The sequence below is a fragment of the Lissotriton helveticus genome, chromosome 8 (genome assembly GCF_964261635.1).
Source record: "Lissotriton helveticus chromosome 8, aLisHel1.1, whole genome shotgun sequence".
NCBI lineage: Eukaryota > Metazoa > Chordata > Amphibia > Caudata > Salamandridae > Lissotriton > Lissotriton helveticus.
Window position 1 is genome coordinate 1,154,081,684 of NC_136069.1, and position 27,188 is coordinate 1,154,108,871.

The following is a 27,188-nucleotide window of genomic DNA, read 5'->3' on the forward strand; positions in this document are numbered from 1 at the left end:
TCTGGGATGGGGCGGTAATCTGGGGGAGGCGGAGATCAGAGACTCTGATCTACTGCAGAATTCCGGTTCCACATCAACCAGTTGGAGCTTCAGGCAATCAATGAATGGAAGGCTAGTTCAGGTGTTCACCTGGCCGGTTCCCTGAACGCCAGGGCGGACAAAGTCAGCCGTCCGTTCCTAGTGGATAATGAGTGGCATCTCCATTCGGAGGTGACGCAAAGACTCGTTCATCGGTGGGTGGAACCTTGGTTAGATCTGTTCGCTTCCATCGAGAACGTGCAATGTCAGCAGTTTTGCGCATTGGAGTTTCCAAGGCGGCTCTCACTCGGCGATGCTTTTCGTCTCGAATGGCGCTCTGGCCTCTTTTCCGCCCATACCCCTCCTGTCCAGAGTACTCAGGAAGATCAGGAGCGACCAGGCACAAGTCATTCTTGTGGCTTGGGACTGGGCATGGAGAGTTTAGTATCCCGAGCTCCTGCAAATAAGCATTGATCCCTGATCAAGCTGCCCCTTTGGGAGGATATTCTGTCGTAGTAGCAGAGGAGTGTCCTCCACCTGAACCTGTCTACCCTCTGTATCCTTGCGAGGAGATTGAGCGGACACAGTTGATAGCATTTTGACCTTCCTCCCAAAGTTTGCCTTGTTATTCTGGCAGCCAGGCGTCCCTGCACTATGCCGATATACGCCTGCCGATGGTAAAAAGTTTATAAATATTGTACAGGGCGGTCTATTGACCTTTTGTCTGCCTCCCTTTCTGACATTCTCCTTTTCATCTTGTCTCTTGCCCAGCAGGAGTCTGCTCTGTGCACTCTGAAGGGCTACCTTTCGGCCCTATCTGCTTTTCTACTGTTGCTAGACCAGTCGTCACTATTAAAGTCCCCTATTGTACATAGATTTCTGAAGGGGGCTTACAAATTTGTTTCCCCCTTCTCTGTTCATCATGCCCCAGTGGGACCTTAATTTTGTCCTCACATATCTAATGTGTGCACCATTCAAGCCGCTGCACAATTGCTCCCTCCGGCTGCTCACCATCAAGACAGCCTCTTTAGTGGCAATAACTTCTGCCAGGAGGGTGAGTGAGCTGCAGGCGCTCTCCTATCAGTCTCCTTACCTGACCATCTTTCCAGACAAGGTAATGCTCCTCAATAGAGCTTCTTTTTTGCCTAAAGTTGGACACCTTTCCACCAAGGGCAATCAGTCACCTTGCCCACCTTCTATGGTCCTCCGCATCCTTCTAAGGAAGTGGAATTTCTCAACCGTCTGGACCCAGAAAGAGCATTATCATTCTACCTTGACCAAACTAAAGAGTTCCGGATAGATGACAAACTCTTTGTGGGGTACGTTGGAGGAAAGAAGGGATATGCTGTACAGAAGAGGACCATCTTATGATGGGTTATCCTCTGGATTAAGATTGGTTACACTCTGCCAAAGAAGTAGCCTCCTGAAGACCTCGGAGCTCATTCCACCAGAGCTAATGCAGCCACTAGGGCTGTCCAACGTGGTGTCCCGGTTCCTGACATCTGCAAGGCGGCCATGTGAGTATCCTTGCACACGTTTGCCAAGCGTTATTGCCGGGATAATCAGGTCTGTAGAGAGGACCTTTTTGGCCGTTTGGTGCTTCAGGACTTTCTGGTTTGAACTTTTCTGCACACCCTCCTCCTAGGATGGTATTGCTTGGGTATCTGTTCACAGGTAAGAAATGTGCAACTAGACATCTCTGTCAGATGGACGAGTTACTTACCTTCGGTAATGCCTTATCTGTTAGAGACATGACCTAGTCGCAGATTCCTTACAGACCCACCCCTCCTCCCCTAACTGCGGATCAGTTATTTATGTCAGGACTGTACCCTTTCAGGGCCCTAGTTGTTTAAACACACCACAGTCCGTCATCTGGGTGGCATCTCTGCTCTTCTTGCATGGAAAGTCACAAAAAGTACTGGCGTCAGCATGCCAAGGTGGTTCCTATATAGACGACACGGACGTCACGATGACTAACTCAACGTCATACGACGTCAGGCAGAGCGACCGGCGCACAAGGGTACTGCTTAGAAAATCTTCTGGATCCAACCTGACACCTGGAAGTTCACAAGTAAGGACTCTGTGGCTAGATCATGTCTCTACCAGATAAGGCTTTACCGAAGGTAAGTAACTTTTCCTCGCCCCATACAGTCGTCTCCCACCTCCAGATGCGGACGAACCTCCTACATTCCCTGGGGTTCACTATCTGCATGCTGAGGTCACACCTGACTCCCTCTCAGATGCTCCCTTTCATCACAGCCGTTCTGGACAAAATGCCGTTTCGTGCCTATTCTCCAGAGCGGCTAGTCCAGGATATTCAGGCTATGATACCAATGTTTCATCCTCTGTCCTGGGTTTCGGTGATACTGACTCCGAGGCTGCTGGGCCTCATGTCCTCCTGCATCCTGTTGGTGAATCATGCCAGATGGCACATGCGGACTCTGCAGTTGGATCTGAAGTCCCAATGGGCGCAGCATTGGGGAAATTTCACTGACCTGTTCCAGATTTTGGAGGGAACTGCGAAAGATCTGCAGTGGGGGTTGACAAACAGCAATTGGGTCAGAGGCAGACCCCTTTCCCTCCCTCAACCAGATCTCACAGTAGTGGGATGGGGCGGTCATCTGGGGGAGGTGGAGATCAGAGACTCTGATCTACTGCAGAATTCGGGTTCCACATCAACCAGTTGGAGCTTCAGGCAATCCAGTTGGCACTGAAAACCTTTTTACCATCAATGCATGGAAGGCTAGTTCAGGTGTTCATGGACAACAACACTGTCATGTGGTACTGCAACAAACAGGGTGGGGTTGGGTCAGGGATCCTCTATCAGGAGGCTCTGCTCCTCTGGACTTGGCTGGAACAGCAGGGCATATCCCTGGTGGTTCAACACCTGGCCGGTTCCCCGAACGCCAGGGCGGACAAAGTCAGCCGTCCGTGCCTAGTGGATAATGAGTGGCATCTCCATTCGGAGGTGACGCAAAGACTCGTTCATCGGTGGGTGGAACCTTGGTTAGATCTGTTCGCTTCCATCGAGAACGTGCAATCTCAGCAGTTTTGCGCATTGGAGTTTCCAAGGCGGCTCTCACTCTGCGATGCTTTTCGTCTCGAATGGCGCTCTGGCCTCTTTTCCGCCCATACCCCTCCTGTCCAGAGTACTCAAGAAGATCAAGAGCGACCAGGCACAAGTCATTCTTGTGGCTTGGGACTGGGCATGGAGAGTTTAGTATCCCGAGCTCCTGCAAATGAGCATTGATCCCTGATCAAGCTGCCCCTTCGGGAGGATCTTCTGTCGTAGTAGCAGAGGAGTGTCCTCCACCTGAACCTGTCTACCCTCTGTATCCTTGCGAGGAGATTGAGCGGACACAGTTGATAGCATTTTGACCTTCCTCCCAAAGTTTGCCTTGTTATTCTGGCAGCCAGGCGTCCCTGCACTATGCCGATATACGCCTGCCGATGGTAAAAAGTTTATAAATATTGTACAGGGCGGTCTATTGACCTTTTGTCTGCCTCCCTTTCTGACATTCTCCTTTTCATCTTGTCTCTTGCCCAGCAGGACTCTGCTCTGTGCACTCTGAAGGGCTACCTTTCGGCCCTATCTGCTTTTCTACTGTTGCTAGACCAGTCGTCACTATTAAAGTCCCCTATTGTACATAGATTTCTGAAGGGGGCTTACAAATTTGTTTCCCCCTTCTCTGTTCATCATGCCCCAGTGGGACCTTAATTTTGTCCTCACATATCTAATGTGTGCACCATTCAAGCCGCTGCACAATTGCTCCCTCCGTCTGCTCACCATCAAGACAGCCTCTTTAGTGGCAATAACTTCTGCCAGGAGGGTGAGTGAGCTGCAGGCTCTCTCCTATCAGTCTCCTTACCTGACCATCTTTCCAGACAAGGTAATGCTCCTCACTAGAGCTTCTTTTTTGCCTAAAGTTGGACACCTTTCCACCAAGGGCAATCTGTCACCTTGCCCACCTTCTATGGTCCTCCGCATCCTTCTAAGGAAGTGGAATTTCTCAACCGTCTGGACCCAGAAAGAGCATTATCATTCTACCTTGACCAAACTAAAGAGTTCCGGATGGATGACCAACTCTTTGTGGGGTACGTTGGAGCAAAGAAGGGATATGCTGTACAGAAGAGGACCATCTTATGATGGGTTATCCTCTGGATTAAGATTGATTACACTCTGCCAAAGAAGCAGCCTCCTGAAGACCTCGGAGCTCATTCCACCAGAGCTAATGCAGCCACTAGGGCTGTCCAACGTGGTGTCCCGGTTCCTGACATCTGCAAGGCGGCCATGTGAGTATCCTTGCACACGTTTGCCAAGCGTTATTGCCGGGATAATCAGGTATGTAGAGAGGACCTTTTTGGCCGTTTGGTCCTTCAGGACTTTCTGGTTTGAACTTTTCTGCAGACCCTCCTCCTAGGATTGTATTGCTTGGGTATCTGTTCACAGGTAAGAAATGTGCAACTAGACATCTCTGTCAGATGGACGAGTTACTTACCTTCGGTAATGCCTTATCTGTAAGAGACATGACCTAGTCGCAGATTCCTTACAGACCCACCCCTCCCCCCCTCACTGCTGATCAGTTATTTATGTCAGGACTGTACCCTTTCAGGGCCCTAGTTGTTTAAACACACCCCAGTCAGTCATCTGGGTGGCATCTCTGCTCTTCTTGCATGGAAAGTCACAAAAAGTACTGACGTCAGCATGCCAAGGTGGTTCCTATATGGACGACACGGACGTCACGATGACTATCTCAACGTCATACGACTTCAGACAGAGTCGACCAGCGCGCAAGGGTACTGCTTAGGCTGTCAGACATGATGGTGTATTGCAGGTCCGAACTGGAACTGCATGCAGAGAAACTATAGAGACCTTCCAGGCCTAAGTATACATGGGGCTCTATGACTGCATACTTAGTGTCCTCGTCAGATGAACAACGGAGCTCTTTAGAAGAAGGAATAGATAATGTGGATATAGCCAATGTATAACTGTAACTTCTGTAGTAGGGGATCTCTGTGTATAGTCATAATCTAGTGAATAGTCCCGCCCATGTGCGTGGACACCAGAGCAATCAAAAATAATCTCTTAAGCTGTCTTTATTGCAGTCCTGCATAAACACTTACGAGAAAATTAAAGACAATAATGCAGCCTGTACCTACAAGGCTACACTGTCCAGTACTTTAACTAGAAATGCCAAGGATATAACACCAATAACACATTTAACACAATCTGTCAAGTTTCATCATAGAGAAACTTTCCTCCCCTCACCAAATCCTTGAAATGATAGAGAGGAAGGTAAGGACAGACAAGCCTCCATAGGCTGCCATTATGTGTCTGGAAAAGGGATACCGTGCCTTTAAGGAACTCTCTAGAGACCCTCGCTATCCCATCATGCACAGCCCCTTCCTTTTACTTTCAGTTCTTTTTTCCGGCTCCTGCTAGCAGGACCCTTGAGCATTAGCTCTTCATTTTTGAGCTTTTTTTATTCAATTGTTGTAATATTTCTAGATTTTTGCAGCTTCACTCGACATCTTTGGCCTTTCTCTACATTCTGCTGTGTTTTTTTGGCAGAATTTCTTGTCTTTATACTATTTCTATCTGACAAGTGCTTTGCCTGCAGTTGAATTAAAGACCAAAGCTGAAGCTCACAGGGTTTGTATTCTGTGCTTGCCTGTGTCTTTTGACACCTGTCTTCTCTGTACCTTCTTTTCCAGGAGGCTTCGGCTCCCAGGTTTGGAGCAGGGGAGTTTGAAGGCATCTTCAGCCTCAGGGTAAGGAGAGGGTAGGTCCTCTACCGAGTCCCATGCTGTGACCTCTGGGGGTTCTCCCCAGTAGGAGCGCGTCTGATCTATGACGCGGTTCCGGTCAGCGTCGAGGACGGCGACGTCGAGAGCAGGTATACTCTCCGTCAACCCAGGAGTCTAGGAGTAGACCTGGAGGATCTCGACGTTGTGAGGATGATCGACGTCGTCGTGAGGTTCAACGTCGACGTCATGGAGTGCCTCGACGTCATGGAGTGCCTCGACGTCATGGAGTGCCTCGACGTCATGGAGTGCCTCGACGTCATGGAGTGCCTCGACGTCATGGAGTGCCTCGACGTCATGGAGGGTCTCGACGTCATGGAGGGCCTCGACGTCAAGGAGTGCCTCGACGTCGAGGTGCAGTCATGCTCGACGTCGAGGAGCAGTGATGCTCGACGTCGAGGAGCAGTGATGCTCATTTTGGGGCGTTGGTCGCTTGGGCTCCGCTGTCTTCCGTTAGGTCCAGACGTCACGGTTATGGATGGCTCGGCGTCTCGGTACAGTGCTGCTTGATGTCGAAGTGAAGAGGGTTTGACACCGTAGTGACGTTTTGATGTCGGGGTGTTGGTCAATGTCGTAGTGATGGTGATGTCGTAGTGAGGTCGACGTCATGGGTTACCGCCGCTGAATCATTGCAGGCGCTTGACGCCTGGGTCTTGTTCCAGGCCTCGCTCCGTGGTGAGCCTCTCATCGTAGGAGGGGACTTTGTGTTCCCGGCAACGTCCACTCTCGACGCCGAGCAGTTGATCAGTGTTGAGGAACCCTTCTGTTGGGGAGTCTGTGGCTACTTACCACTTGTAAGCGAGGGACGTTGGTCCTTTTGCTTAATTTTGAGTATTCGCGTGCTTCTCTCTGGTCCCTCTCCCACCCACTGCCTCAGGGACCTTTGGCCCCTTAGTCTGCGAACCCCGGTGCCTTGATGCCAGGGATGCATCTTCCATGAGTACGGGGAGGTGCTCTCCTACTCGTATAAATTTCCCTCCTAGCGGGTTGTTCACTGGTTGGCGGTACTTAACTTTCGTCCACTACCACCTGCCAGGAGGTTCTGGCTTTGAACATACTCCTGACTTGGTCACAGGGGGACGGCATGCAGACAGCATGCTGTGGCCCGTTGTTGCTGGGCCGTTGTGGTAAGATCCCTGTGTGGGGGTGTTTCTTCACCGATTTGTGGTTCCCCTGCCGAGAGACAGGAGGGAAGCCTTACAAGAGATAGTCTAAAGAGCCTGATAGTTTCAGATCTTAAATAACAAAAAAAAAAAAAAAAAAAGAGAGAGGTCTGAACTGGTCAAGCCCACGGCTACCAGAAACGAGGAGCAAAAAGATAAGCGAGATATTATTGGTCACAGTCACTCTAGTTGAGTGGGATCACAGTCACTCTATTTGAGTAGGAAAGCCCTCACACACCGACCTAGTCAGTGTCATGCTTCATCATCGGGCCCCACCGAAGAGACCGAGTGTCTCTTCGGTGTGCTGCGACGCCAGAAAGACTGCGGAGCTGGTTGTGTGGGGAGGATGTGTTGTGAAGATTCTCAAATTGAAAGTGACTAACAGGGTATCAAAAAAACTTTAATAAGTGATCCCTAAGACACGTGTAAGTGGTATATGTGTCTGAATTTAATAGCCAAGGTTATTAGGATCTAGTTTAAATTCAGCTAAATACCACAAATTTATTAAAATCAGTCAACATGTTTCTGCCTTCAATGTGGTATATATTCACCATGGCATTCTTCAGGACTATAACCCCGGCGGTATGGACACTCTAATAGTCCACCCTGACCTGGGGGCGTGAAAGTGAAAAGGAAAAGTGAAAAAAGTGCTTAAAATGGGAGAGCAATTTGCTCAATCCAAAAAAAACCAAAATTAGGGGTGTATCAGCACCTGTAGGAAAAGATATACAGACAAACACATAAAGACATACATACAATTAGTATATGCCAGCGTAGACTTATCGTAGTGCTCCTAAGATGGTGGCAAACCTTTGTGTGCACACAATAATAGATAACTTATGCACCATCCAAGTAGCCCTTTGGGAATAATCGTATTTGCTAGGAGGTGAAGTGCTAGAGGTGGTTTAAAAACTACTATTGTAGTGAAGGAGATAAAAACGCGATGTGAACTCTCCATGAGAAGGGATCAATTTGACCAAATGGTCAGTGACCCCCACAAGATGGTGGAATATGGAGAACATCTCACTTTAAAAATGGGCGCTACTTGCACCATGGGTCTCGGGAGGGGGGTTGGAGCGCGATTGGCACATCCTAAGAAAAAGTACAGAGTCGAAATGTCAGCATAACCCATACAACACACAGGCACTTAGCTTTGTTAGTCGTAGTAATCGTTCCGCTGTGGATGTAGACTCACGCCCTCAGCGCTCACAGCCCGCTTTTAAACCTGTTGCGACCCTCTAGACCGGACCCCGACGATGGGAAGCGGGGCCGGTGAATGCGTATAAGAGCGCTTTGTTTACGCGCTCGATTCCGGGTTTGGGCGTGCCTCGCTGTTCTCGCGATGGGCGTGTCTCAGTGGAAGCGAGGCTTGGGGCGCACACGCCCACTAAGGCGGATGTGCGTTACTGATCGGACCGAGGCTTGAATTAAGGAGCCTATCCCTACGCTAAGCCTCAGGGAGGTGTGTACACGCTGATAGTTGTTATGACGACCAAGGGAAAACATTGTCTCTCGGAAAAGGGAGCGAGGGATTAGCTATTTCGGTCGGCAAGATTTACTTTGCAATCAGGAACTTGGAACTGCTATAAACCAGTGGGTTCATAAATAGGGAAGGACAGTGTGAAAGAGCACATAAAGGATTGTGATTTTGTACACATAGATTGAACTGTGGACTGGGATGTTAAAGTACACAGAGTTTTTTCTGAAAAATAAATCGAATATTGCATGTTTTTAAACAGATCAGTTCTGTGTAGTATTTGACAGCCAGCTGGAGTTTAAGAGTTCATGTTAGGACTGTGTTCCAGGGGATATCGTCGTTGAGCCCATTGACATTTGTCCCCAGACGGTATACCCAACGCTGTTCCTTTTCGAACAGTCTATTTTGTATATTCCTTGCACCATCAATTGCTTCAATGACAGTCCACGTCATGTCATTAGTGGTATGGTTCTTTTCTAGGAAATGGCGGCTCAGCTTAGTGGTTACTTTCTTGCACCTTATGTTACTCCGGTGTTCGCAGATCCTTTGTTTCACTTTTCTAGTGGTCATGCCAACGTACCGAAGGTTACAGGAACATGTGATCAGATAGACCACATTGCATGAGTTGCAATTAGTATGAACACGTTGCGTCCACACTTTCCCTTCTTCCAATGTCAATGTTTTTGTAGGTTGTGTTAAATGGCAAACACTACAATCCGAGCAGGGATAATGCCCGGTGATTTTAGGGAGTCCCCACGATGTTGTTACTGATGGTGTGATATTCAGTGGATTCTCTTTTGGGCGTGTGTGGACCAGCGTATCTTTTAGACTGCGTCCCTTTTTAAAGGAAAAAAGGGGTTTTTCCCAATCCTTTTTAAAGGTTCTTACAATACTCCAGTGTTTATTTATACTCTTTTTCATGGTGTTGGAGAGGCTGCTGTATGTCGTGACACAGGTGAGTGGAATCTGATCTGAATTATTAGTTCTTTCTTCAAGGAGAGCTTCCCTTGGCTGATTTTTAGCTCTTTTGAATCCCTTGCTTAGTGTGGAGTTAGGATAGCCTCTATTTCTCAATTTTTCGGTCAGATCAGCTGATTGACTTTTGAAGTCTGTGGTTGTGCTGCAATTCCTCCGCAGCCTGAGAAATTGCCCGTAAGGTAGATTTTCTTTTAACGGGCGCGGGTGAAAGCTGTTAAATTGCAGTAGATTGTTTTTTGCAGTAGGTTTATTGTAGGTTTTTGTAGCCAGTGTCGTTCCGCTGATTGAAATAACCACATCTAAGAATACGATTTCTTTTCTGTTTGTGGTGTTGGTAAATCTTAGGTTAGGGTCTAAGGTATTGATCCATGAAAGGAAATCTTTCAAGTCATTATCACTACCATTCCAAATGAGTAGGATGTCGTCAATGTAGCGTTTCCACAGAAGCATTGACGAAGAAAAGTTAGCAGTTGGTGGTAGGATATGTTTAGCCTCAAAATCTGCCACATACAGCCCCGCCACGCTCGGCGCGAAGGTGCTGCCCATGGATGTCCCAGAGCATTGTAGGTACAGTTTGTTTTTAAATGAGAAAAAATTTTCTTTTAGTGCTATAGTGGCACAATCGATGATGAATTTTTTTGGGGTCTGGAATTCCCAGTCGGTTGAGTCTAGGGCCTTTTTAAGGACCTCGATTGTGTCATCCTGCGGAATGCTAGTATAGAGGCTTTCCACGTCTAGTGTTACAAGGGTAATAGAGTTTTCAGGAAAGTTTATTTCTGTCAGAAGTCGTAACAGGCTCTTGGTGTCCTTAAGGTAGGTCGGTGTAGACTGGACTAATGGTTTCAAAAAATAATCACAAAATTGTGATAGCGGTTCCAGAAGTGACCCTATGCCAGAGACGATTGGGCGTCCAGGTGGGGGGAGTTTGTTTTTATGCATTTTCGGCAGAGTGTAGAAGTAGGGTATTATACTACTTGTGTTATTCAAAAATGCAGCTTCATTCTTGGAAATCTGGTCTTGGTCCTCTGCTTGTTTTACCATAGAGCTAATTCTTTTAGCAAGATCTGGGGTTGGGTCCAATGCCAGTGGTGTGTAATTTCTAACGTCACTGAGTAGATTTTTGCAGGTGGTCTCATACGCAGTTGTGTCTTGGATGACGATCCCTCCGCCCTTGTCCGCGGGTTTTATGGTTATGGAGGTGTCGTTTTTTAATTGTTGCAATGCCTCAAATTCAGCAGTATTGAAATTCCCGAATGTTTTCGGGTTCTGGCAATGTTCTAGGTCCTTAAATACCGCTTGCTCAAAAGCAGTTATGGCTGCCGGTATAACTGCCATAACTGCTTTTGAGCAAGCGGTATTTAAGGACCTAGAACATTGCCAGAACCCGAAAACATTCGGGAATTTCAATACTGCTGAATTTGAGGCATTGCAACAATTAAAAAACGACACCTCCATAACCATAAAACCCGCGGACAAGGGCGGAGGGATCGTCATCCAAGACACAACTGCGTATGAGACCACCTGCAAAAATCTACTCAGTGACGTTAGAAATTACACACCACTGGCATTGGACCCAACCCCAGATCTTGCTAAAAGAATTAGCTCTATGGTAAAACAAGCAGAGGACCAAGACCAGATTTCCAAGAATGAAGCTGCATTTTTGAATAACACAAGTAGTATAATACCCTACTTCTACACTCTGCCGAAAATGCATAAAAACAAACTCCCCCCACCTGGACGCCCAATCGTCTCTGGCATAGGGTCACTTCTGGAACCGCTATCACAATTTTGTGATTATTTTTTGAAACCATTAGTCCAGTCTACACCGACCTACCTTAAGGACACCAAGAGCCTGTTACGACTTCTGACAGAAATAAACTTTCCTGAAAACTCTATTACCCTTGTAACACTAGACGTGGAAAGCCTCTATACTAGCATTCCGCAGGATGACACAATCGAGGTCCTTAAAAAGGCCCTAGACTCAACCGACTGGGAATTCCAGACCCCAAAAAAATTCATCATCGATTGTGCCACTATAGCACTAAAAGAAAAATTTTTCTCATTTAAAAACAAACTGTACCTACAATGCTCTGGGACATCCATGGGCAGCACCTTCGCGCCGAGCGTGGCGGGGCTGTATGTGGCAGATTTTGAGGCTAAACATATCCTACCACCAACTGCTAACTTTTCTTCGTCAATGCTTCTGTGGAAACGCTACATTGACGACATCCTACTCATTTGGAATGGTAGTGATAATGACTTGAAAGATTTCCTTTCATGGATCAATACCTTAGACCCTAACCTAAGATTTACCAACACCACAAACAGAAAAGAAATCGTATTCTTAGATGTGGTTATTTCAATCAGCGGAACGACACTGGCTACAAAAACCTACAATAAACCTACTGCAAAAAACAATCTACTGCAATTTAACAGCTTTCACCCGCGCCCGTTAAAAGAAAATCTACCTTACGGGCAATTTCTCAGGCTGCGGAGGAATTGCAGCACAACCACAGACTTCAAAAGTCAATCAGCTGATCTGACCGAAAAATTGAGAAATAGAGGCTATCCTAACTCCACACTAAGCAAGGGATTCAAAAGAGCTAAAAATCAGCCAAGGGAAGCTCTCCTTGAAGAAAGAACTAATAATTCAGATCAGATTCCACTCACCTGTGTCACGACATACAGCAGCCTCTCCAACACCATGAAAAAGAGTATAAATAAACACTGGAGTATTGTAAGAACCTTTAAAAAGGATTGGGAAAAACCCCCTTTTTTCCTTTAAAAAGGGACGCAGTCTAAAAGATACGCTGGTCCACACACGCCCAAAAGAGAATCCACTGAATATCACACCATCAGTAACAACATCGTGGGGACTCCCTAAAATCACCGGGCATTATCCCTGCTCGGATTGTAGTGTTTGCCATTTAACACAACCTACAAAAACATTGACATTGGAAGAAGGGAAAGTGTGGACGCAACGTGTTCATACTAATTGCAACTCATGCAATGTGGTCTATCTGATCACATGTTCCTGTAACCTTCGGTACGTTGGCATGACCACTAGAAAAGTGAAACAAAGGATCTGCGAACACCGGAGTAACATAAGGTGCAAGAAAGTAACCACTAAGCTGAGCCGCCATTTCCTAGAAAAGAACCATACCACTAATGACATGACGTGGACTGTCATTGAAGCAATTGATGGTGCAAGGAATATACAAAATAGACTGTTCGAAAAGGAACAGCGTTGGGTATACCGTCTGGGGACAAATGTCAATGGGCTCAACGACGATATCCCCTGGAACACAGTCCTAACATGAACTCTTAAACTCCAGCTGGCTGTCAAATACTACACAGAACTGATCTGTTTAAAAACATGCAATATTCGATTTATTTTTCAGAAAAAACTCTGTGTACTTTAACATCCCAGTCCACAGTTCAATCTATGTGTACAAAATCACAATCCTTTATGTGCTCTTTCACACTGTCCTTCCCTATTTATGAACCCACTGGTTTATAGCAGTTCCAAGTTCCTGATTGCAAAGTAAATCTTGCCGACCGAAATAGCTAATCCCTCGCTCCCTTTTCCGAGAGACAATGTTTTCCCTTGGTCGTCATAACAACTATCAGCGTGTACACACCTCCCTGAGGCTTAGCGTAGGGATAGGCTCCTTAATTCAAGCCTCGGTCCGATCAGTAACGCACATCCGCCTTAGTGGGCGTGTGCGCCCCAAGCCTCGCTTCCACTGAGACACGCCCATCGCGAGAACAGCGAGGCACGCCCAAACCCGGAATCGAGCGCGTAAACAAAGCGCTCTTATACGCATTCACCGGCCCCGCTTCCCATCGTCGGGGTCCGGTCTAGAGGGTCGCAACAGGTTTAAAAGCGGGCTGTGAGCGCTGAGGGCGTGAGTCTACATCCACAGCGGAACGATTACTACGACTAACAAAGCTAAGTGCCTGTGTGTTGTATGGGTTATGCTGACATTTCGACTCTGTACTTTTTCTTAGGATGTGCCAATCGCGCTCCAACCCCCCTCCCGAGACCCATGGTGCAAGTAGCGCCCATTTTTAAAGTGAGATGTTCTCCATATTCCACCATCTTGTGGGGGTCACTGACCATTTGGTCAAATTGATCCCTTCTCATGGAGAGTTCACATCGCGTTTTTATCTCCTTCACTACAATAGTAGTTTTTAAACCACCTCTAGCACTTCACCTCCTAGCAAATACGATTATTCCCAAAGGGCTACTTGGATGGTGCATAAGTTATCTATTATTGTGTGCACACAAAGGTTTGCCACCATCTTAGGAGCACTACGATAAGTCTACGCTGGCATATACTAATTGTATGTATGTCTTTATGTGTTTGTCTGTATATCTTTTCCTACAGGTGCTGATACACCCCTAATTTTGGGGTTTTTTGGATTGAGCAAATTGCTCTCCCATTTTAAGCACTTTTTTCACTTTTCCTTTTCACTTTCACGCCCCCAGGTCAGGGTGGACTATTAGAGTGTCCATACCGCCGGGGTTATAGTCCTGAAGAATGCCATGGTGAATATATACCACATTGAAGGCAGAAACATGTTGACTGATTTTAATAAATTTGTGGTATTTAGCTGAATTTAAACTAGATCCTAATAACCTTGGCTATTAAATTCAGACACATATACCACTTACACGTGTCTTAGGGATCACTTATTAAAGTTTTTTTGATACCCTGTTAGTCACTTTCAATTTGAGAATCTTCACAACACATCCTCCCCACACAACCAGCTCCGCAGTCTTTCTGGCGTCGCAGCACACCGAAGAGACACTCGGTCTCTTCGGTGGGGCCCGATGATGAAGCATGACACTGACTAGGTCGGTGTGTGAGGGCTTTCCTACTCAAATAGAGTGACTGTGATCCCACTCAACTAGAGTGACTGTGATCAATAATATCTCGCTTATCTTTTTGCTCCACGTTTCTGGTAGCCGTGGGCTTGACCAGTTCAGACCTCTCTCTTTTTTTGTTATTTGAGAATTTATCCGGGGACTAAGAGAGTGTCTTTGAAATCTCCCTACCTCTCTCTTTGTTGATACACAGTTTCAGATCTTAGCCTCAGGTGTTGGAGCGGAGTTTGCTCTCCTGGCGGCCCCCAGGTATTGCCATGGGTTTGTCCTACGTTGCCATACTTGTATTCGTCTGACATCTCTGCAGCCTGCGGCACAGCAGTGTGCTTCTACTCTCCCGTTCTTTTGGCAACCCTTGGGCTGCCATGAGGGTAGTAAGTGGTCTGCATGAAGTCTGAATCAGAGACTTTTGAAGGCTGTAGGTTTGGGGAAGCGTGGAGAACGGCTTAAGGCCTTCCGCCCTTTCTAGCGGCGTTTTTCCTCCCAGTATTTGTCTGTGGTCCCAGGCCGCCATTTAATAATTCACAAGTATATTGTGCGCATACGCGGCAGAGCTTGATGCTCCTCGGCGAACAAAGGCCGGCCAGGTCTAAGACAGTCTTCGTTTACCAGCCCTCCTCCAGCAGTTGCACCGCTTCGCTCGCAGTTCCAGCTGCGCGAGTTCCGAACAGAGGCCGTTACCCTCTTAAGAAGAAGGGTGATAAGTCGTCCCTCGGTCTCTAAGTGAGGGCCTGTACTCACGGTGCTTTCGGGTGCGAGAGAAGGACCAGAACGGGTTCAGGCCCATTCTGGTTTTGCGTTGAGCAAACAGATGGTTGCTGTCTTTGCGCCAGATTTATCCTAAGCTGCAAAGAGGAGACTAGCTGTGCGCTATAGACCTGCAGGATGCGTACCTCCAGGTGCCCATTTCACGGAAACATCGGAAGTTCTTGCGCTTCCTCGTCGGCACCAATCACTATCAGTACACCGTACTACCGTTTGGACTGAAGTCTGCACCCAGGACTTTTTCGAAATGGATGGCTGTGGTAGCAGCGCACCTGAGAAAGAACAAGGTGTTTGTCTACCCCTACCTGGACGATTGGTTGATCAAAGCCTCCACCTTCCAGGAAGCGCAATTGCACTTCAACAGGACGGCCGTCCTGCTGAACCGTCTGGGGTTGCACATAAATCGGTCCAAGTCTGTCCCGATTCCGTTACAGTGCCTGCAGTACTTGGGAGCCTCCATCAATACGCTGTCGGCAAGCGTGTCTCCTTCGGAGGAGAGACGCTTATCCATCCTTCGGAAGGCTCAGGCTCTCATAGCTGCTCCATCTACAACAGTGAGGATGGTGTCTTCTCTACTGGGATCGATGGCCTCTTGTATCTTCCTCACTCCGCACGCGCGCCTACACATGAGGCTGCTACAGGAATGTTTGGAGGACCAGTGGGGCCAGAGGAAAAGGTGTTGGGACGACCGGATTCAGTTGTCTCTTCACGCTCAACAGTCCCTGAGATGGTGGTGCTCGGCAGAGAATATCCTCATAGGGGTTCCTTTCCATAAGGCCATCCCGACTCAGACTGTCATTACGGATGCATCTCTCCTGGGCTGGGGAGCGCATTCAGACCCTCTACAGATCCATGGAACGTGGTCTCCGACAGAGTCCACGTATCACATCAATTTCCTGGAACTCAGAGCTGTTCACTTGGCACGGAAGGCCTTTCTTCCGTCCTTCCAGACCAACTCCTTGCTTGTGCAGACGGACAATACGACCACGATGTATTACCTCAACAAGCAGGGGGGCTCGAGATCGCGCACACTGTCACAGGAAGCGCAGGCGATCTGGCACTGGCTGTTAGCCAGAGGACTGACGATAACGGCAACTCATCTGCCAGGTGTGCAGAATGTTCAGGCGGACGCCCTCAGCAGGTTGCTTCACGAAAACCATGAGTGGGTCATAAACGACGAGGTGCTCGACGGCATCTTCGCCATGTTGGGCACTCCAGAAGGGGATCTGTTCGCCACCACCGAAAACAGCAAATGCCGCGACTTCGCCTCGAGGTATTACCAGGCGGGGACTCTGGGGAACGCGTTATGGATCAGCTGGTCCAACAGTTTTCTGTACGCTTTTCCACCCATTCCCCTATTCACACGGTGCTCATCAAGCTGGCCCAATCCTGGGCGCGGATGATCCTCATTGCGCCGGAATGGCCCAGGCAGTGGTGGTTCACGGACCTGCTTCACCAGTCGATCCTGCCTCATCGGCGGCTGCCGTGTCGGCCGGACCTTCTCACGAAGTTCAGGGGGCAGATGGTGCACCCCAACCTCTCATCGTTGAGTTTGGCGGCATGGCTCCTGAGATAGTGCAATATGGCCTCTTGAATTTTCGTGAGGATTGCATGGACATATTGAAGGAGGCTAAGAGGCTGTCTTCTAGGACCTCTTATACTTACAAATGGAAGAGATTCTGTATCTGGTGCACGTCTAAGAACTATGATCCGACGACCTGCAAGGAGGATGTTATCCTTCCATACCTTCTGCATCTAGCTCAGTCTGGCCTTGATTTCCATTCCATTAAGGTTCATCTGGCTGCATTGACTGCTTAAAGAAAATGCCCTTCGCTGACATCCTTCATCCAGATTCCTGTGATTAAAGATTTTTTTGGAAGGGTTGAAGATGTTGTTCCCTCCTGTTCGACTCCCCTCACCTTCATGGGAACCAAATTTGGTGCTGTCCAGGCTGATGAAGGAACCTTTCGAGCCTATTCATAAGGCTTCACTGCAGCACCTGTCTTGGAAGGCGGCGTTCCTCGTGGCCATTGCATCGGCCCGCAGGGCGAGTGAAATTCAGGTATTGTGTTGCCAGGAACCTTATACTGTATTTCATGCTGCTAAGGTTGTTATGCGTACTCACCCTAAGTTCCTTCCCAAGTGTATTTCTGATTTTCATGTTAATCAGACTATAACTTTACCAATTTTTTTCCAGAACCTTTCCACTCCAGCGGAATGGTCTCTTCATTCCCTGGATGTCAGAAGGGTGTTGAAATTCTATCTGGATAAGACCAAGGATATTCGTAGATCCGACCAATTGTTTGTCAACTATGGGTCGGTTAGAACTGGTCTGGCTACTTCGAAAAAGTCCGTCTCTAGGTGGATTGTGTCATGTATCCAGCTCTGTTATCAGAAAGCTAACAAGACCTTAGGGGGGTAAACTTAAGGCTCATTCCACCAGGGGCAAAGCAGCGACAACGGCTTTGCTACGTTATGTTCCCATTGCAGATATCTGCAGGGCTGCCACTTGGAAGTCGGTCCATACCTTTGCTAAGCATTACTCTCTGGACTCTGATGCCAGAGCAGATGCTCAGGTTGGGCAGGCTTCGCTGCGGAATTTGTTCGCACAATAGTGGTGTTTTCTATTTTTCTCCTCCACCGCCGGGTTGTTTTTGGATGGACTTGCCATTCTATTCACTAGATTGACTATACACAGAGATCCCCTACTACAGAAGGAGTAGTTTCTTACCTGTAACTCCAGTTCTGTAGTAGGGGTATCTCTGTTATAGTCATAAGCGCCCGCCCTCCTCGCCGGTGGAGAAAATGGTACTGTGATGTATGCTACAGGCCTTGCTTTATGCACCTTCAAAAAGAACTGAAAGTAAAAGGAAGGGGCTGTGCATGCTGGGTTTCCGAGGGTCTCTAGAGAGTTCCTTAAAGGCACGGTATCCCTTTTCCAGACACATAATGGCAGCCTATGGAGGCTTGTCTGTCCTTACCTTCCTCTCTATCATTTCAAGGATTTGGTGAGGGAAGGAAAGTTTCTCTATGGTGAAACTTGACAGATTGTCTTAAATGTGTTATTGGTGTTATATCCTTGGCATTTCTAGTTGAATTACTGGACAGTGTAGCCTTGTAGGTACAGGCTGCATTATTGTCTTTAATTTTCTCTTAAGTGTCTTTGCAGGACTGCAATAAAGACAGCTTAAGAGATTATTTTTGATTGCTCCAGGGTCCACGCACATGGGCGGGACTATTCACTAGATTATGACTATAACAGAGATACCCCTACTACAGAACTGGAGTTACAGGTAAGAAACTACTCCTTTCACATGTTGCCGTCATGTACAGGAGATGTGGGACCTGGTGATGTGACTGTTATATATATATTCTGTCTGAATCCGAGTCACTTTTCAATACATACAATTTTTTTAAAAATACATTAAAAAAAACGTACCCAGCAGTCTTACTGCAAGTTTGTTTAACCTGTTTCTGGGGAGCTGCTACTCTCCGTGCAGTCCCCCACAACATTTAAATAAATTGTTGGTGGTGCCTCTGCGTCTACTTTGGGAACCATAACTAAGTAAAAATGCATTTATAAAACCCTTGCAGGGCATTATGGGGTGCTGCTCTTTAGAGAAGTGAATATTTTATGAGTGGCTAAGCCACTGTCCTGTGTTTTTACGACCTCACGTGGTTTTTTCACCTATTTGGTGAATGCCCCAGTCCCAACGAGGATACTCACAACTAAGCTTTTTGTTGGAGGCAGCAGGGTGAGCTCCCAAGCCACCACCCATCCTGGGTGCCAGTGGGAGCCAGCAACAGTGAATGTGGCTCTGCCCTGTGGAAGTTGTCTTCACTTCTGCTCTCGGGGCAAGAGTAATGCACTTTTATATGTCTGCACTTTTGCGGTCAGGGAAGTAAATCTCTACTTACGTCTGGCATCAGCGTTTCTGCTCCCATTCGACGTGGGAGTATTCACCCTTGCAGTGGCCTGGTGGAGATGAGTTCCCTGGGGCCACTAACTAGCTCGCAAAAGGGGGGCACATACTCCCCGACCCCCAATATATTAATTTTCTAAAAAGTCTTTGATTAGGCCCTTGGGGACGGCGTTCCCGGACCAATACTTAGCTCGGAAGGGGGGGGAGGATCACCCATCTAGCACTAAATATACTAGTTAATGGCCCCCCCCATGCCCTGTGGCCCAACCCGGAATTATGTATTTTTTTGTGTTTTGTTTTACAGATCATGGCGACTGAGTCTCTGAGTCGTGAAATGGCTGCCAAAAATCGTTGTTGATGTTTTTGGCTGCCAATCAAATTTCATCATTCGATCTGCTGGTCTCACAGTAGTCCATCTGCACTAGACATTTGTACATTTCGAACCTTAATTTCTCAAAAACTGCTAAACAAATTCACACCAAATTATAAAAATCACCCCTTCAGGGTCAAGATATATCTTTCTGTACAGTTTGGTGTAATTCTGTTCAGCCCCTTTTCTGCATCACGATCTAATTTCCCCCATGGAAGTTGCATGGGGGACAAGCATTTGGGAACCCCTCTTTTTGCTCGGGCCCTGCTTCACGAATCACCTCGAAACTATTCAGGAAGGAGTTGAAGTGGATAGTCTTTTTTTTGGACAGCTTTGTGAAAATTCATCAAACCGCACCAAAGTTATTAACAAAACAGAAAATGCTCTTCCTAGTGGAAGTTTGACCTAACTATACAGTAGCAACCGCCACCTTGCAATATATTATAAACATACTTAACATGTGTGTGTATATATGAATATATATAATTTAATTATAATACAGGAAATGTTTAAAACTTACCTCTAAAATTGCGATTAAAAACTACTGTTGATGCAGTAACTTCCTATGTTGATGAAATGTAATGATTCCTGATGTAAAAACCTGTGATCCATCTTGGCAGGGGGTACAATATTGGGTTTTTGTTCAGTTCATCTGATAATTAGCAGCATTATATAATCATGGAATTCGTAACATTTCGAGTCATCAAGGTGTACACTCTGACGCTCCTTCCTCTTTTTTCTAAATAGTTACTTTTATTTCTCTTTAGGACTTCACGTATTTCCAACCTTTGTCATCTACGAGCTCACTGTGTTGATGTTCCTGACATTATCCGTGGTTATAATGAAGGTACCTTTTTTATGTTTTACTTTTTACATTTAAAAAAAAAAGGATTTTAAGATAGTTACGTCATAAAGCATAAAGCACCTGTCCTAGAAGTTACTTCTTTAATAAACATTGTTGTATTTGCGCTGATGTTTTCCCTGCACCAAAACTTAATGAAGTTGGCAAAAAATATTATTGAAGAAAATGGAAAGAGATTACAAATGACATGAGGGCTGGAATTGGAACAGAATTAAGGCCGAGATGTAAAGACCGATCATGTATTTACTTAGTATATTATTTTTTTGCGTTAAACACATAGATTATACATGGACTACGTAATCAAAATGTATTCACAAGAGTATGATAAAAATGTCCATTTGTTATGCCAGAGAGTATGGTAAACTGTACCAGCTAGTAAACCCTTCTTGCCAAAAAGCAAACCCATTTGTGCCAGTGGAAAGACCGCTATACCCAAAAATATTTCCTACCAGAAAAAGTATGTGCATTGCTTTAACTTATTTTGACACATTCCCAAAATGGAGAACACCAGCCTGACAAACCCAAACTTGTGAGGATTTTCATGGAAAAAAACTATAGTGGACCTGGGTTGGAATCTCAGATTTGGTATATTTATGAAAACGTTTGCAATTACTAAAATTAAAAAAATTGCAAAAATAAATAGTTGCTAATAAAACAAGCACTGGAAATGCAATAGGTCTCGCATTTGCTTGACTTAGAGCTAATGGCGTTGTAAATGACAATGGGCCATATGTAGGTAATTTAATTTTACTGATTCCTAAATACTGAATTTTACAGATTCGGTATTTAGTAATTGGTAAATTGAATGTAGGTAAAAAAATCGGCAAATTTTACCTTATCGGTAATATTTGTTATTACTGATTCAGTATTTACTGATTCGGTAATTCCCATTCATTCCTATGGGCCTGGGGCCCATAGGAATGAATGGGAAGCCATTCACTATTACCGAATCGGTAAATACTGAATCGGTAAAAACGGAATCTGTAATAGGGGGAGCATTTTTAAAGGTGGCAGGGTGTCACATTGACTCCCTGATGCACCCCTGAATCGTGCATGAGTGCACATGTGGCGCACATACATGCCCTAAGGGCATGTATGTCTGCCACATGGCACTTTTAAAAAAGCACAAAATTGCTTTTTTAAAGGTATTCGATATTTTCCACCCACTTGTAGTTGGTGGTTAAATAACGAATCCTTAAATCAAAAATGCACTCACTTCAGTGCTCCCTATTTAGGATTTAAGGATTCGGTAATTTACCGATTCCTTAAATTACCGATTCGGTAATTTACCGAATCCTTAAATCCAGCCACCTACATTAGAAAAAGCAAAATACCGGTCGGTAACTGGAAATTTACAGATTTTCTGCAGTTACCGACCGGTATTAAGCTACCTACATATGTTATGGAGTGTATGTATGTGGTGTGTAGTGGAATGAAGTGGGTTGGATTGGAATTCCATGGAGTGAATTTGTGTAGTGAAATTATGTGGCTAGTAATTATGTGTTATTGATTGTACTTGAATTATGTGCTGTGGGATTGTTTGTTATGGAGTGGAATTATGTGGAATGGTATTTTGTGTTGTGGAGTGGTATGTAGTGGAGTTTTATAATGTGGTGTGCTGTTGAATTTTCTGGCAATGTGTGGAATTCTGTGGTAGGACTGGATGTATGTGGTGTGTTGTGTAATTGTGTTGTTGAGTTGAATTATGTGATTTGTTGTCGAATAATGTGATTTGGATTGGAAATATGTGGAGTTTAATTGTGTGGTGTGGAACTGTGTGGATAGCTTTGCCTTTTATTGTGACAAAAAAATAGGTAGGCATTTTTTCCTTTTACTAGTGATGACAGACATGCAGCAATTATGGTGATAACCAAGAAATACTAAGCAAGAAGCCAGCCCTATCTAAAACAAACAATTGGAACAACGGCGGACTGAAGAGATTGCACCTCAAACAAAGTGCAAAACGGGAATGTAGTCCCGTGAACTGCTCATATGGTACCTGCCGTTGTTCGATACCACTTTCACCCAGATTTTAGGGATGATAGCAAATGGAAAGGTGTCCAGTAAAAAATGTATAGTCCAGAAAGCACTTAATATATATATTACAAAATATGATGTTTATTCTTTTTCTTCTGTTATCCAATTTCAGCACTATCAAGCCAACGCTTTTAGTTTCAATTACAATTAAAGCTTCGTCAGGGCTGAAATTGACATGTATAGGGCAAAAAATACAATTCAAACATGTATACAAAAGACATAAAACTGCTTAATATATAAACATGAACAATGATGGAATGACAACAACTTATAAAATAGCCCATAAACATATCTGATAGAGATATCTAGCTGCAGATTCCTTACCTCTGAACTTCCAGGCGTCAGGCTTGATCCGGGAGAATTTTGATAACAGTACCTCTGTGTGCCGGTAGGTGGCGTCAATCGTCTGTGCTTGACACCGTAGCCGTCGTGTTCCTCATCATTGTGATGTCCGTGTCGTCAATACAACTGCCACTCCGGTGCGCTGATGTCAGTTCTTTTCTTTCCGGACCAGCCAGCGCTGATCTGTTGAAGGAAGCTACCCCCTGTCACTCTTTTACAGAGTTTCTCGACCTTTTGTAAACTCCTTTTGGGGTATTAGGATGTCCAGCAGAAGACTTTGGGGTTCAAGACGTGCGGTGCTTGTCACCGCGCCATGTCCGTAACGGACTCCCACCTCGTGTGTCTCTGGTGCCTGGAGCGCGACCACAACACAATGTTGTACTCCAATTGCCACGCCTTGGCATCGAAGGCTTTGAGGGAGTAGTCCCTGAAGCTTCTCGAGGCCCAGCACGCACCGGGGAGGATGCTTCGTTGATCTTATTATCGCTTTCGGTCTCGGTCGAGAGGAAGGTCTGAGCATCGCTCCGGGGGCCCGAAGTCCTCTTCGTTGAAGTCATCAGGTAAGAGGCACCACAAGAAGCACTAGAAGTCTAAGCATGCTTCGACTTCGCCCCGTCCGCCACACGGCAAGATGGAGGAGCCTCAGCGTTCTATGACTCATTCTGCGGAGCGGGCACCTGGGTCAACTCCACTTCTCCCTCCCGTTCCAGGGACAGGAGCGACCCGCCCAAGTAAGGAATGTTATGATGTCATCTGCGCTGTGTTTGGGCAGCCTGACCCTGCTGTTGCGTCTTCGGGCCCCGCAGGCCTAGGTGTAGGATATCCAGTGGGTCCTGCGCCTCCAGCTCTTGCGCCATGGCCTCCTGTCAGACATATTCCCGGGTCGGGTCCAGACCAGTGCTGGTCGCACCTCCACAGCACACCCCCGGAGCCCCCCCCTACCCCCCGGTGCCGCGTCTGACGCCGAGGTCTCCGGCGCATCCCGGTGGTGCCTCCCCCAATCCTCTTTTCAGACTATACGGAGCCGATGTGGGGTCCACTGAGGCCGGCGCCGACAGAGCCATATGTCTATATACTATCTAACCAGCCCCTTTCTGAAGGTTTAGGGTTGGATGAAGAGGATTGGGAGGGGGAGCAGGAGCCCTTAGAAATCCCAGAGCCTCAGGACATGGACTGGTATGAGGAACTGGGTGATGCCAGTGGCCTGAACACCTCCCCAGTTTCTGGCATGCGGTCTACCCCTAACCTGGCCACTGCGGAGGGGGCGTCGTTTGCTATGGTGGTGCGCAGGGCTGCATAGGTCCTGGACCTGCAGCTTCCTACAGTGACGGTCAAGACGAATGTCTTGCCGGAGGTCCTGCAGCCTGGTGTCACCTCATTGGAACCCTTGCTGCCTTTTAACAAGGACTAAATGGATGTTCTTCTGGGCACCTTTTCCAAACCCAACACAGGGGCTCCTGTGAATAGAACGATTGCCTGCCACCATCGCCCTGCACTGGGCGACCCAGTTTTCCTCACTGCCCACCCCAGCCCCCAAAGCTTGGTGGTCCAGGCTTCACCTTCTCAATGCGGTTTCCTTTCCACACCTCCGGATAAACAATCCAAGTGGCTGGACAGCTTTGGAAAGAAATTAGTTTCTTCCACCGACCTAGAATTGCGGTCAGTAAATATTGCATGCCTCTTGGCCGTAACACCTATTCTCTGTCGGAGACGGTTGCTCAATTGCTGCCACAAGTCCTGGAGGAGGCCTGGGCTGTTCTCTCCCAAGCTGTTGTAGACAAATGAGATGCAACAAAGTTTACAATCCGCTGTGGCCTTGACACAACAGACTTGCTGGACAGAGCAATTTCCTCGACTGTGCCTGTTCGGCGCCACGCCTGGTTGAAAACGTCTGGCTTCTCTGGGGATGTCCAAGCCAATCAAATGGACATGCCCTTTGATGGCTCTCATCTCTTCGGAGGTAGGGTGGACGTGGCGCTAGAGCGCTTCAAGAAGTCATGGGCTACAGCCAAGTCCCTGGGCCTCTCTGCATCATCCCGGCCTGCGTCCGCCTTGTGCGACTATGCAAGGGGCGTCCAGCCACGCCATCCCTATCGTCCGGTTGGTGGCAGGATACGCCACCACTGGCAGGACATCACCTCAGAGAGGTGGGTTCTACAGATAGTCCAAAGGGGCTACTCCCTCCCCTTCGAAACTACCTCTCTCTCCATGCCTCCTACATACGATCGGCTGATGGAGGATCACCTTGCTTTGCTTCAAGATGAAGTTACGACCCTCATGGCCAAGTGAGCCATTGAGAGGAATAGGTGCTATTCCTGCTGCTCTCTGGACCCCAAAAAGGACGGAGGCCATTTTGCTATCCTCGACCTCAGAACCCTCAACTCAAGATGCTCATTCTTGCTCAGGTTCTGTCTTCCCTGGACCTGGGAGACTGGATGGTTGCATTGGACTTGCAGGAATTTTATTTCCATATTCCCGTCCTGCATACCCATCGCCGCTACCTGTGGTATATGGTGGGCCGTAAGCCCTTTCAGTTCAGCATGCTCCCCGTCAGCCTCACCAGTGCCCCTCAGATGTTCACTAAGGTGATGGCGGTGGTCACAGCTCATCTGCAAAGATCAGGGGTCCAGTCTTCCCCTATCTTGACTTCTGGCTTTTGAAGGCGGGCTCGTCCAAGGCAGTCATCTCCCACCTCGAGACTACGGTGAACCGCTTGCACTCGCTGGGGTTCAGTATCAACATGCCCAAGTCACACCTGACTCCTTCTCAGACACTCCCTTTCATTGGAGCCATTCTGGATACGGTGCAATTTCGGGACTATGCTCATGAATGGCGAGTCTAGGATATTCAGGCTATGATACTGATGTTTCAACCTCTCGCCCGGATTTCAGTGAGATTGTCTTTGAGGTTGCTGGGCCTCATGAACCCTGCTTGCGGATCATGCCAGATGGCACATTCGGGCTCTGCAGTGGGACCTGAAGTTCCAGTGGGCACAGCTTTGGGGGAAACTCACCTACCTGGTCCAGATCTGAGAGGGAACTGAACAAGATCTGTAGTGGTGGCTGACAAACCACGAACGGGTCACTGGTTGAGCCCTCTTCCTTCCCCAACCAGTTCTCACAGTAGTGACAGATGCGTCACTCCTAGAATTGGGCGGCCATCTGGGAGGGGTGGTTTCCTTAGCGACAGGGCAGACGAACTCCGCCATCGGTCTGTAGCGGATCACAAGTAACGTCAGCAACCCGAGGTGGCGCAAAGTCTCTTTCAGCAGTGGGGAGAGCCTTGGTTAGATCTGTTCGCCTCCGCCGAGAATGCGCAATGTCAGCAGTATTGCACGTTGAAGTTTCCAAAGCTGCTCTTGCTCAATGACTCTTTTAGTCTCGAGTGGAACTCAGACCTCCTTTATGCCTTTACGCCTTTACGCCCATACCACTCCTGTTGATAGAGTTCAAGAAGATCAGGAGCGACCAGGCAAAAGTAATTCTTGTGGCTCCGGGCTGGGCACTGAGAGTCTGGTGTCCCAAGCTTCTGCAAATGAGCATCAATCCTCTGATCCGGCTGCCCCTTCTGGAGGATTTTCTGTCGCAGCAGCAGGAGAGGGTCCTCCACCCGAACCTGTCAACCCTCAGCCTCCTTGCGTGGAGATTAAGCAACGACAGTTGGGAGCATTTGCCCTTCCTTCCGAAGTATGCAGAGTTATTCTGGCGGCCCTCCACTAAATCGCTTTACGCCTGCCGATGGCAAAACATTTGTAAATATTGTACAGAGCGATTTATTGACCCTCTGTCCGCCTCCCTATCCGGCATCCCCCTTTTCATTCTAACTCTTGCCCAGCAGGGCACTGCTCTGGGCACTCTGCAGGGTTATCTTTCGTCTCTTTCTGCATTTCTAGGTTTGCCAAATCAACCGTCACTATTCAAGTCTCCTATTGTACCTAGATTTCTGAAGGGGCTTATGCATTTGGTTCCTCGTTCCCTTTTTGTCATGCCGCAGTGGGACCTTAATTTGGTCCTCACTTTTCTAATATGTGCACCTGCCATGAGGGTGAGGGAGTTGTAGACATTATCTTCTCAGCCTCCTTACCTGACCTTCTTTACAGACAAGGTAGTGCTTTTTTGCCTAAGGTGGTGACACCTTTCCATCTAGGCCAGTTTGTCACCTTGCCAAACTTCTATGCTCCGCCCCATCCTTCTAAGGAAGAAGAACGTCTTCACTGTCTGGACTCAAAAAGATCGATAGTGTTCTATCTTAACCGCACTAAAGAGATTCGGGTGGACAACCAACTCTTTGTGTGGGACATTGGAGCAAAGAAGGGACGTGCTGTGCAGAAGAGGACCATCTCCCGATGGGTTATCCTCTGCATTCAAATCTGTTAGGCTTTGGCAAAGAAACAGCCTCCTGAAGGACTTAGATCTCATTCCACCAGGGGTAAGGCAGCCACCACGGCTCTCCAGCGTGGGGTTCTGACATCTGCCAGGTGAATACGTTGGCATCCCTGCACACGTTTGAAAAGCATTATTGCCTGGACAATCCAGTCCGTAGGGAGGGCCTCTTTAG

The 27,188-nt window shown here is 47.3% G+C and overlaps 1 protein-coding gene across 1 annotated transcript in view; it reads left to right on the forward strand.

The window, feature by feature from the left end:
* SLC9D1 (solute carrier family 9 member D1) overlaps window positions 1-27,188 on the forward strand; it is a 291,927-nt gene that overhangs the window by 186,439 nt on the left and 78,300 nt on the right. Inside the window, exon 11 of the mRNA XM_078658065.1 lies at window positions 20,158-20,237. Within this exon, the coding sequence (XP_078514191.1) occupies window positions 20,158-20,237 (80 nt within the window). The remainder of the gene's footprint in view (window positions 1-20,157; window positions 20,238-27,188) is intronic.